The sequence below is a fragment of the Theropithecus gelada genome, chromosome X (assembly GCF_003255815.1).
Source record: "Theropithecus gelada isolate Dixy chromosome X, Tgel_1.0, whole genome shotgun sequence".
NCBI classification, from domain to species: Eukaryota; Metazoa; Chordata; class Mammalia; order Primates; family Cercopithecidae; genus Theropithecus; species Theropithecus gelada.
In genome coordinates, this window is record NC_037689.1 from 104,610,924 (window position 1) to 104,624,320 (window position 13,397).

The following is a 13,397-nucleotide window of genomic DNA, read 5'->3' on the forward strand; positions in this document are numbered from 1 at the left end:
GGTAACATGGAGGGCATTCTAGGTGGAACAATGTGTTGGTTAATATAGGTGTTTACCTAAGTTCCAGGCACATAGTAAGCCCTATATATATTTCAGCTGTTAATATTAGGGATCAAATTTAGTTTATGTGGGAGAGGTATATAGACTTAGCTGGCAAGGTTTAGCTGGCAAGAAGGAGTCACTTTAGGTATGATCAACCTATTATTTTTAACCATTAAAATAGATCTTTGAAGTTACCATTACATGTTAAACAGGATTTCTTTCCTCTTTTTTATATTCTAGATACCAAAATAATTTCCCTTTCTCATCTTGAAATGACCTGGACTAACAGAAGAAATTTTCCTGCATTGCTTGTGAGGATCTTACATAAATCAAAACTGCGATACTATGGAAAACCTGATAAAAAGATGATTGAACCATATCAGGTACAAGTAATAAGATATCATATGCTAATTTAAAGTTATAAATTATAACTTACACACCTAACTCCATAGTATGATAACCTGCTCATTTAAATAACATTTCATAAGTTCAATATAATAATTTTTAATTGTACATAAATGTATACTATAAAGTATTTTTCTGCATAGTTTATTGTGCAAAAAGAAATTATTTCTGTATTGGTGCCCTTTATTTCCCTGATCCAGGTGGTCTCCTTCCCACCTTTTTATTTTCCTTCAACTTTTTCTTCTCACCTATACTTTCTGCACCAACATATAAACATACTCTAGTCTCCCATTTAAAAAAGAAAAGAAAATAGTCTCCCTTGGCCTTATGACTCTTCTATTCCCTATCTTTCTCTTCAGGTAAGCTTCTTGAAGAAGTAGTCTACACTAGATGTTTTTACTGTCTTGCCTCCCATTTCTCAACACAATTATCTTGGCTTTTTTCCTTAGCTTATCGTTCACTAGTAACTCTAATTGTCAAATCTGTGTGATACTTCTTTATTGTCTTTACTCTGTGCCGTATAATGCTCATGAGCTCTACTTTCTTGATATGTTTGTGTTCTATATTTGTCTTACTTAATATTATATTGTATTTTCCTATGATATCAAGAACTATTTTAGATGTTTCATTTAACTTTTATTATAAAAGTTATACATGCTTATTGTAGGGAATGTGGAAAATGTAGAAAGCTGTTTGAAGATCTTACCACTCAGAGAGAGCCACTGTTAACATGATGTGTTTTATTCTCTTTCTTGTGTGTGTGTAAATCACATATATACACATATATAAGCATATCATATATACATACACATATCATATTCTATTTAATCATATATATCACATATATGTGCATATGTGTATATATTATATATTTCATGTGACTGTCATATATCACATTAAATTATCTTACAAAATGAGTACCGTATTGTGCATACAATTTTGTATTATTTAACATTTTCTTAAATATTTTCTCATATCACTAAAAATTCTTCATTCATATTTTACAGTTATATATTTTTAGCACATATCATAAATTATTCAGTAATTCCCTGATAGTTTTTTGCCTTCTCATTGTTGCAATACTTTCCTCCCTTATTTGTTGCCTTCCTACCTCCTTGTGTCTCCATCATTTCGTCCTTGCTTGCCTCTCCAGTCTCATCTCTTCCTGAGCTCTCTATGCCTCATACTAACCAAACTGCCCTACCTGGAATTTTCTAACGGTAGCCAATTGTTTTCTACCTTTCATACCTCTGCTCATGTTGTTTCTTCTGCCTAGAATCCTCTTCCTCTCAATTCTCGTCAGATTGGCAAAGCCATCTTTAAGATTCAGTTCAGTGCTTACCTCTGATTTAAGTCTTTCCATGTATACCCATATGCCTAGTCACTGGGAGAATCAACTACATGCTACTCAGGACCCCACTATATGCCCTTACATAGGTCTATCAGAGCATGCATAACCCAGTTACACATACCTGTTTGCTAATCTTACTCTACTGTGACCTCCCTGACTGTAGGGAAGAAGTATCTAATAGTGCTTAAGAGTGCATGCCCTGTAGTCATATGAACTGAATTCAAGTTTCAGCTCTGTTTACCACTTCTTACCTTTATAATGTAGGGAAAATTATTTATTCTTTTAAAGCCTCAGTTTACTCATCTGTAAAATAGGGATACTAATTGTACTTACCTTACAGGGTTGATGTGAGGATTGAATTAGTTAATATAAGTAAAGGATTTACCTATGTTCCAGGCACATAGAAAGTCCTATATATATATATTTTAGCTATTATTATTAGGGGCAGTGTTTGATTCATCTCTTCATTCCGGGGTCTGACATAATGTCTGGAATATAGATTCAGTGAATGTTTAATGAATAAAAGAATGAATTACCCAAAATGTATATTCATCATTTAGAGAAAGGGTCTGAGAATATAACATCATTATTTAAGAAGAAATTAAGAATTAGAAAACACTTTACAGACTGCCATTTAGGCAGAACTGAAGTTGTCTGTCACTGTATTTTAATACTGAGAAATACTCCATCAAATACTTTCTACCTCAATAGATTTCTCTATTTTAACTATACTCAGAGTCAGCAAGAATGCATACTTGTTTTAACATTCCCCCTTCTGCTAGCATAATTTCTCAAGTAGTATCTCAGAAATGATTTCCATGTCTTATGTTCCAGTCTCAGATATTGCTATAAATAAATTAATGTAACCAGGGCATTGATGGCGTCGTGCCCACTCAATTATATGTCTATCTAAAGTTCTCAAATATAAATATCAAGGCCGTCCAACAGTTCAGATAACCAAGAATGATGTCAAAATTTTCATGTAAAACTTCTAATATGTGATTTGTCTCATTCATTTGTCAAATGTATTGTGGGATCACTCTGTGTAAGGCACCATGCTAAATATTATGGAAGAATCAAATATAAATAAGGTTTGGCCTGTGCCCTCAGACTTTACAGTCTCACAGTAAGTTAGTAGTATATTTAGTACTTCCATTGGTCTGGTGGCACTCTCTTTAGATTATCAATATTAACAGAATTGACAACTGAATCATTATTAATAAACAATTAAAATTTAAATGTTTTTTTCATCACTCTAAATGATCACAAATAATATGTTATGTATTATCTGTATAGATAAAAGTGACAAATATGTATGTGCTTTAATCATTTTCTTTCTAGACCTTTTTGGAAGTTGCTGACAGTTCAGGCACAGTGTCAGTGATTATGTGGAATGCCCTGTGTCCTGAGTGGTATAAAAGTTTGCGGGTTGGTTTAGTTCTTCTGCTTCAAGACTATTCTGTTAAAAAGAGTTATCCATTCAGAATACAGCCTGTCCCCGTGGATCCACAGATCAAACTAATTTCTACAATGGGTTAAGTATTCAATGAATTTGTTGTCTTATCACTGTTTTGTTTATATAAATTGGCAACGTACCGTATTAGGAAAAAAGATCATAAAAATTACTGAAGCTGTTAGAACCTATGAAACCTTTACATTTCTTTGTCCATAAAATTTTCAAGCAATCACATAACCTAATAAATATACCTATTTATTATTTCATTTATTAAGAGAAATTATCTGAGATATTTATTGTTGATTGAAGAATGAGCTCCACTTGGGTTGTACTTATTTTGTTTTATTTTAATTTTGATCATAAAATATTAAGTTAATGTTGAATATATTTTGCAGTTACTAGGAGGTGCTATCTAAAAAGGACTTCTGTTAACTTTTTGAAATAATTTCAGACTTACATAACAGTTGAAAGAATGGTATAGAGAACTCCCATATACCCTTTATCCATATTCAACAATTACCAACATTTACCTTTGCCTTATCATTATATATCTCTTTTCATACATATACACATCTTTACACACACACACACATACACACGTATGTATGTATACATATTCCTTGTGATCCAGTAAGAGAAAGTGGCAGTCATCATACATATCCCTTTAAGCCTAAACACTTCACTAGTATTTCAGCATGTATTTTCTAATAACAAGTGCATTCTATTACATAATCTGAGTATAATTACCAAAATCAGGAAATTTAAAATTGATACAATACTAATAGCTAACCTATAGTCAGTATTCAAACTTTGCCAATTGCTGCAATCTTGAAAGGGCTTTTCCTAACTAGTATTGATATATTGACATCACAAATATTTTTGGACCATTAAAATTAATGTATTAAATAATTGTTTTTAGATATGACTGTGATTTTTTTCACTTTCATTTGTAAGAATTGTAGATTAAATATTGTTTTTGGTTTATAATACCTTTATTCTGAACCTGAGTTTCTGTGTATTCTGAATTCCCCAGCTAATCCATTAAGCTTAATTACTTAGAGAATATTCAGGTAAAGGTAGCAGTTGTTAATTGTTTTCTTAAACTTGTGTTTATTTTCAAAAACCTTATATGATTATTTATTAAAATCTTAAGCATCTTGCAGACATTGGTCAGATCTTGCTAGATGAAGAAGTTATTACTTAGGTAGTCTGGTACACATAGTCTATTACCTCATTAATTTTTGCTATAGAAAGGTGAGGAACTAAACTGAGAGAGATACTGTGACTTACTAAGAAAACACAATATAAGGAGTAAGGAAAGGATCCAGTTTCAGCTTTCTACTTATGGCTAGCCAATTTTCCCAGCACTATTTATTAAATAGGGAATCCTTTCCCCATTTCTTGTTTCTCTCATGTTTGTCAAAGATCAGATGGCTGCAGATGTGTGGTATTATTTCTGAGGACTCTGTTCTGTTCCATTGGTCTATATCTCTGTTTTGGTACCAGTACCATGCTGTTTTAGTTACTGTAGCCTTGTAGTATAGTTTGGAGGGGGGAGGGATTACATCAGGAGTTATACCTGATGTAAATGACGAGTTGATGGGTGCTGACGAGTTGATGGGTGCAGCACAGCAACATGGCACAAGTATACATATGTAACAAACCTGCACGTTATGCACATGTACCCTAGAACTTAAAGTATAATAATAATAAAAAAATAAATTTAAAAAAAAATAAATAAATAAATAAAAATAAAAAATAAAAGAAAACACAATAAAAGTTGGCAAGAGGACGCTGATTTACAGCATGCTACCTCTGCTATATAGAATTATAGGACCAGATTTTCATAATGGAAACTCTCTAAGGTATGAGAAACTATGCTTTCAAGTAAGTGATTGCAGATACAGAAATTATTTTTTTAACGATAGCCTTGGTGATAATATATTTAAAATGTACCTTTTGGTCTTTAAAACAGTTTTACTTCTAATTAATCTTAGCCTTGGTGATAATATATTTAAAATGTACCTTTTGGTCTTTAAAACAGTTTTACTTCTTATTAATGTTAGCAGCAGTCTCTATTTTCTCCCTTATATTTTTGATAAGTAACAGGACTTTTGCCCTCTTTTTTTAGGAAGCAATAGACTATTTCTGTAAAGCGCCAAGTAGTAAATATTTTAGGCTTTGCAGGCCATTTGGTCTCTGTTTCAGCTTCTCAGCTCTGCCTTTGTAGACTGAAGGCAGCCATATGTATGTAAAGGAATGGATATGGCAATATTCCAATAAATATTTATTTACAAAAGCTTGCAGCCATCTGCAGCCTGTAGTTTGCCTAGCCTACATGTATAAGTAGATTACAACTCTGGCTGTATATTGGAATCACTTGGGGAGCTTTAAAGAGCCACTGGTCCCCATCCTCAGAGATTCTGATTTAATTACTCTGAGAATGGGACCATGGCATTGCTCTGGGTTTAAATCTCCTCAGCTGATCCCAAAGGTACAGTCAAGGTTGGGAACTACGGCTTTACGATCTTTAAAAATTACCTGCATGAAACTAACTAATGATCTTTTTATCCTAGCATTTTCTTTATTTTTAATTGACAAATAATAATTAAATATATTTAGGGGGTGTAGTGTGATGTTTTGATCTGTGTATATACATTGTAGAAAGACTCAATCAACATATCCATCACCTTACCAAATTATCACTGTTTTGTGGTGAGAACATTAAAAATCTATTAGCAATTTTGAAATATATAATACATTATTATTAACTGTAGTCACTATCCAATGCGATAGATCCCTAAGACATTCCTGCAGTCTGACTGAAATTTTGTACCCTGTGATCAACATCTCGCTTTTCCCTATCCCTCCCCACTTGCTCCCCAGCCTCTGGTAACCATCTTTCTACTCTCTGTTTCTATGAGATTGACTTTTTTAGATTCTTGGAGAACATTATGCTAATTGAAATAAGCCAGGCATAGACTGGGCGCAGTGGCTCACGCCTATAATCCCAGAACTTTGGGAGGTCGAGGCAGGCAGATCACAATATCAGGAGATCGAGACCATCCTGGCTAACACGGTGAAACCCCATCTCTACAAAAAATGCAAAAAATAAGCCAGGCATGGTGGCGGGCGCCTGTAGTCCCAGCTACTCAGGAGGCTGAGGCAGGAGAATGGCGTGAACCCGGGAGGCGGAGTTTGCAGTGAGCCAAGATCGCGCCACTGCACTCTAGCCTGGGTGACAGAGCGAGGCGGTCGTCTCAAAAAAAAAAAAAAAAAAAAAAAAAGCCAGGCACAGAAAGACAAATACTATAAGATCTAACTCATAAGTGGAATCTGCAAAGCTGATCCCATAGAAACAGAGTAGAAAGGTGACTATCTTTTTTATTGTTTTTTGTTTGTTTGTTTGTTTGTTTGTTTGTTTGTTTGTTTGTTTTGAGACAGAGTCTCACTTTGTCACCCAGGCTGGAGTGCAGTGGCACAATCTCGGCTCACTGCAACCTCCACCTCCTGAGTTCCAGCGATTCTCCTGCCTCAGCCTCTCAGGTAGCTGGGATTACAGGCACACGCCATCAAGCCCAGCTAGTTTTTGTATTTTTGGTAGAGATGGGGTTTCACCATGTTGGCCAGACTGGACTTGAACTCCTGACCTCAAGTGATCTACCTACCTCGGCCTCTGAAAATGCTAGGATTACACGTGTGAGCCACCACGCCTGGCCGGGAGGTGATTAATTATCTTTTAAAGAGAAAAAAAAAGCAGTTCTGTAAATCATGTTAGGCACAGGAGAAGCAAAAGTAAGTAATATACAGTTCTACCCTTAAAAATTAGTCTAATGGGGTGATAGCTATGTAAGATAAACAAATTATAGTGAAACGAAAGGCTAATGACATAAACGACATTAAAAACGTAATAGACAAAAAGGATAAGGAAATGAATAAAAATGTAATTGAAGAAAGAATGGACAGTAAAGTAGGAGAATGTGTTGCATGGGAAAAGTGTTAAGCAGAGGTTAGGAAAAATACCAGTGTAGTTTAAATGTTCTGAGCATTATAAATGAGAAACAGTATATAGTGGGAGGAGAGTTGGTCAGTAAAGGTGGTACCGTCACTGTCTTCTAGGTGTTCATGTTGGAAGAAAACTACTGGGATCATTTATCTTGGTTTATTTTTCATATTTCCCACACATAGTTCCAAGTTAGAAGAACTAAGATGTGGTTTTTTGTTTTTGTTTTTGTTTTTGTTTTTTGAGACAGAGTCTCACTATGTCACCCCGGCTGGAGTGCCATGGCACAATCTCCGCTCACTGCAACCTCCACCTCCTGGGTTCAAGTGATTCTCCTGCCCAAGTAGCTGGGATTACAGGCGCCCACCACCATGCCAGGCTAATTTGTGTATTGTTAGTAAAGACAGGGTTTTGCCATATTGGCCAGACAGGTCTTGAACTCCTGACCTCAAGTGATGCACCTGCCTCGGTCTCCCAAAGTGCTGGTAATATAGGCATAAGCCACTGCACCTGGCCAATGTAATTTTTTTAAAAGACTGAATAAATGGAAATCTATAAAGATGGAAATTCTATTGCAAAACAAAGAATATATTATTTGCTGGATATGTATGGCTTTGTATATTGACATTTTGTGTATTATTCTGTATACCTTTTACAAAATAGTATGTAGCTGGCATACACAAATAATACACTCTTTAAAATCTTGAAATTTTCAGACTGTATTACACAATGCATATTGATTGGATGATAGCAACAAGCATTTTTTATTTTGGCGGGCAGGGGCTATTTCTTTAATTAGGAACCCTAGCATTTTAGAGCTGGAAGGGACCTTGAATATAATTAAGTGATACTATGACAATGAAAGTACTTTGGAATATGCAAACTATGATGCAAGGTAATATTACGTAATACAAACTTTGCTGGCTTATATATGAATAGACTGAAACTTATAAAGGTAAAGTGAATATTTCCTTTCACATGACTAGTAATAGGCAGAAATAGAAATCAAATATCTTTATCCTGGTTTAAGCTTTGTTTGCTACACAGAAAGTTCTTAGAAAAATGTAACTAACCAAGAAGAGAAAAGCCCAAATAGCTTTATAACTATTAAAGGAATTGAATCAGAGGTTTAAAATTTTCCCACAAAGAAAATATCAGGCACACATCATATTATAGAGAAATTCTACCAAACATTTAGGGAATATATCATTCTAGACATATTCCAGAGACTAGACTAGAAAGTATATTCTCAAACTCACTTTTTGCTGCCAATATAACCGTGATAATCAAAACCAAACAAAAATAGTATGAAGGAGAAAAATTATATGTCAGCTTCAGCCACTAACATATAAACATATATAGAGATATTCTGAATGGAATATTGGCAAACTGCATCATGTGTTAAAAAAATTAAGTTCACATACTGTGACTAGGTTGCATTTTTCCTCAGCAATGCAAAATTGGTTTTACATATAAAAATCTGTGTCACCCACTACTTTTACAAATTGGATAATGAGCATTGTAATAGATACACAAAAAACTTTTGTTAAAATTTTACAACCATTCATTAATTCAAAAAAGAAAATAGCAAGAGAAGCAACCTTCCTTAAACTAAGTAAGGGCGCTGAGCATGGTGGCTCATGCCTGTAATTCCAGCACTTTGGGAGGCCAAGGCAGCAAGATCACTTGAAGCCAGGAGTTTGAGACCAGCCTGTGCAACATAGTGAGACCCTGTCTCTACAAATAAAAATAAAAAATTAGCCAGGTGTGGTGGCATGCACCTGTAGTCCTGGCTACTCAGGAGGCTGAGGAGAGAGGATTGCTTGAGCCCAGGATTGAGGCTTCAATGAGCCATGATTTTACCACTGCATTCCAGCCTGGGCGACAGAGCAATACTATTTAAAAAAAAAAAAAAAAAAAAAAAAAAAAAACCTAATAATGGGTATTTGCAAAATCAAAACCAAACGGCAAACACAATTCTTAATGAGGAAAAGTTAGATACATTCCTTTATAAAATGGGGAAAATGGATGTCTCCTATTATTACTATTTCTATTTAATGTTGTACTGGCTGTCCTAGCCAGTGTGAGAAGACAAAATGAATTAAAAGTATAAAGGTTTTAAAGAAAAACACAAGATTCTTATTACTTGCAAATTAAATTTTCTACAGAGAAAACTAAAGTAACACAAAGTATTAAAAATAATAGAATTTATTATCCTTACCAAACTAATGCAGGAACAGAAAACCAAATACCACATGTTCTCACTTACAAGTGGGAGCTAAATGATAACACAAAGAGGGGAACAGCACACACTGTGGCCTACTTGAAAGTGGAGGGTGGGAGGAGGGAGAGGATCAGAAAAAATAACTATCGAGTACTAGGCTTAGTACCTGGGTGACAAAATAATCTGTACACCAAACCCCTGCGACATGAGTTTAACTATATAATAAACCCGCACATATGCCCCTGAACCTAAAATAATAGTTTTTAAAAATAATGAAATATTGGCAAAGCTACAAAAGAAGTCAACTGATTTTGTATATTCCAATAATAAAGAGTTAGAAATTGTAATTTGAAAACATCATTGACATTGTCAACAATAACTATAAGATGTCTAGAAATAAATATAAGAGAAGATGTGTAAGACCTGTGTGAAGATGATTATGACACATTATTGGAAGACATTAAGAAAGCCTTAAATAAATAAGTAGAGATAAATAAACTGGGTAAAGATTGTATTTGCCACTACATAATCAATGAAGAATTAATATCCAACATATAAACAACTCTTGCAAATAAATTTTTAAAAGACAATTCAACAATTCAGTAGAACAATGGGCAAAAGACCAAGGCATTTCACAGAAGAGAATGCATATATGAACCGTAAGTACATGAAATGTTGTTCAATATGATTAGTAATAAGGGAAGTACAAAATAGGATCGCAACAAATTGTCATATCACTAGATTGACCAAAAGTACTAAATTTGACCATGTGCAGTGGCTCACACCTGAGACCCAAGTGCTCTGGGAGACTGATTCTGGAGGATGCCTTGAGGCCAGGAGTTCAAGATCAGCCTGGGCAACATAATAAGACCTCTCCATCTCTACCAAAAATTTTTTTAAAAAATTAGCTGGACATGATGATTCTAGCTACTCAGGAGGCTAAGGCAGGAGGATTGCTTGAGCTCAGGAGTTCAAGGCTGCAGTGAGCCATGATTGTATGATTGTGCCACTACACTCCAGCCTGGGCAACAGAGTAAGACCCTGTCAAAAAAGAAAAAAAAAAGAAAGAAGGAAAGAAAGGAAAGCAAGAAAGCAAGAAAGCAAGAAAGCAAGCAAGCAAGCAAGCAAGAAAGAAAGAAAGAAAGAAAGAAAGAAAGAAAGAAAGAAAGAAAGAAAGAAAGAAAGAAAGAAAGAAAGAAAGAAAGAAAGAAAAGGGGAGGGGAAGGAAGGAGAAGGGAGGGGAGGAGGGATGGAGTAAAGGAGGGAGGGAGGGAAGGAAGGAAGGAAGGAAGGGAAGGAAGGAGAGAGAAAGAAAGAGAGAGATGGAAGGAAGGAAGGAAGGAAGGAAGGAAGGAAGGAAGGAAGGAAGAGAAAGAGAAAGAAAGAGAAGGAAGGAAGGAGCGAGAGAAAGAAAGAAAAAGAAAAGAAAGAAAGAAAGAGAGAAAGAAAGAAAAGAAAGAAAAAAGAAAGAAAGAAAAGAAAGAGAAAGAAAGCTGACAATACCAAGGTTTGGAGAGGATGTGTATCAATGGGAATTTTTACACATTGCTGGTAGAAACACAAATAGGCTCATTACTTAAAATGATTAGGGATTATGCTATAAAGCTGAACATTTACATATCATATAATCCAGCATTTCTACACCTACATATAATACCTTAGAAAAATACTTGCCTGTGTGCACAGGGAGGCATATACAAAAATTTTTTAACAACCCTATGTATAATAGTAAAAACCTGGAAATAATCCAGATGTCCATTAACACAATAATGGATAAATAAATTTTAGTTAATAAATTGTAGTATATTAACACACTGGAACATTATTCAGCTGTGGAAATGACAAGAAAACTGCTATGAATTTTATTAATATAATGCTGAGTGAAAAAAGTAGTCATAAAATACCAAATATAATTTCACTCATATAAAGTTCAAAAACAAAGCCAAATAGCATTTTGTCTGGGCAAAAACACGTAAGTGATAAAACCCTTTTTATGTTAAAGAAATGATAGAACACAAAGTTCTCAAAGTGTGGTTAAACTTTTTAAACTGTGGTGGAGAGATAAGGGGATGTGATAATGGAGGTAGAAGAACATTGATAATAATCTAGTTCTTGAGTTTAGTGGTGAGTTCAAAATGTTCAGTCTACTATTTTGCTGTTTAATATATATACATGTATATTCTTTGGTGTGTATTAAATAGCATATTAAAGTAATATATTTGTTTTTCAGAAATCTGCCTGAATCTTCGAGATCCCCCAACAAATATAATTATCATTCCAGAAAAGCAGGTGAAACCAGAATGGAGACTGCCAAAGTTAAATCACCGATTTACCACAAGGTAAAATAGTTTCTTGCACAATGTCTTAAATATTAATCTTCAGTCTTGGTTACTGAAAAACAATGCATTATAATGTGCTCAAAATGTACCCAGAATTAGGCTATAGCAATTATGTAGATATACATTTTCAAAATAATAATTGTAGAATGCTTTTTCACTGTTTAAAAATAAAATATTAATTTAGTGATTTTACTTTTTTAGGTCAGAACTGGATGATATGCCAGAAAATTGCATCTGTGATGTTATTGGCCTTTTAGTTTTTGTAGGAAGGGTCCAGCGGTCAAAAAAGAAAGGTAAGCTTTTAAAATTGAAAATCATAAAAAGTATTTCAGTGAATAATTTTGTGTTCATATGTATATAACAGTTACCTTCATTTATTTTAATATTCTATCCATATAGAAAACCGTGAAGATTTTTGGTCATATCGCTGGATTCACATTGCTGATGGTACTTCAGAGCAACCATTTATAGTGGAACTGTTTTCAACATCGCAACCAGAAATCTTTGAAAATATTTACCCAAGTAAGCAATTTTTAATATTTTTATTCTATGTTTGGAAGTAGGAGAATTAACTTTAAAAAAAAATAGAGTAAACTGACTTACAGAAGTAGCGTGACATTCGGTTGGCAAATTCAAGCAGTCTGACAGCATGTTTAAATCTTTTCTATATTAATATCGTATTTGGTATTAGAGACATTAACCACCCGTTGGTTGTCTATTCAGAATTAACTTGGGATTGAAACCAGTTTTTCAGAAAACAGGTCCTCTTATCAATTCTCATTGTAAAAATTCCACACATTAAAAAATCCTTAAATTTCAGTGAGACTAAAACATAGGCAGTCAATTCCCTTTGTATACATTTGGAAATTGATTATGTAGACCCCGTTAAAGACATTGAAGACTTATATAGCATTAATTGGTAGATGATTGGTGGACTATGTAATTACATAATGACAATTGTAAGTATGATTCCAGTTGAATATTAAGTTAATATTAAGTTGGTGGTGTTATTTATACTGGCTGGTCAATATTTTACTTTGGCTTACTTTGGCATTGACTTTCTTCCCTGGATTCATTCAGATATAAAAGTATTTTTTCCACTAGTTTTATTTATTTGAAATTATTTTAAGTTTGTCCTATTACATATTACATATAACAGTCTAGTCTTCAGATCTATTATGATAAGGAAAAAAGTATAATACTTTTCAATAGTTTCAGTGAATATTTCCTTATTTAAGTTTAGAATATAAAGCTATTTTAGATAGGGTATGACATTTGATTATTTTCCAAATGATTACATGAATAAACACTAATTGCTACCTGTGTTAAATGCTTGGCCAACATTTAAGAAACTCCCAATATTTACTACATATATATATACACATATATATATATATTTTTTTTTTTTTTTAATTTTTTGAGATGGAGTCTCACTCTGTCTCCCAGGCTAGAGTGCAGTGGCACGATCTTGGCTCACTGCAACCTCCGCCTCCCAGGTTCAAATGATTCTCTTGCCTCAGCCTCCTGAGTTCCTGGGACTGCTAGAGCATACCACCATGCCTAGCTAATTTTTATAT

General features: G+C 34.0%; 1 protein-coding gene across 2 annotated transcripts in view; it reads left to right on the forward strand.

Annotated features, from left to right (window-relative positions):
* Positions 1-13,397, forward strand: part of CXHXorf57 (chromosome X CXorf57 homolog) — a 75,363-nt gene that overhangs the window by 10,578 nt on the left and 51,388 nt on the right. For both annotated transcript variants that reach the window (XM_025372430.1, XM_025372431.1), the window contains exons 2-6: positions 283-425; positions 3,140-3,332; positions 11,712-11,820; positions 12,022-12,113; positions 12,220-12,342. In XM_025372430.1, the coding sequence (XP_025228215.1) occupies positions 283-425; positions 3,140-3,332; positions 11,712-11,820; positions 12,022-12,113; positions 12,220-12,342 (660 nt within the window). The remainder of the gene's footprint in view (positions 1-282; positions 426-3,139; positions 3,333-11,711; positions 11,821-12,021; positions 12,114-12,219; positions 12,343-13,397) is intronic.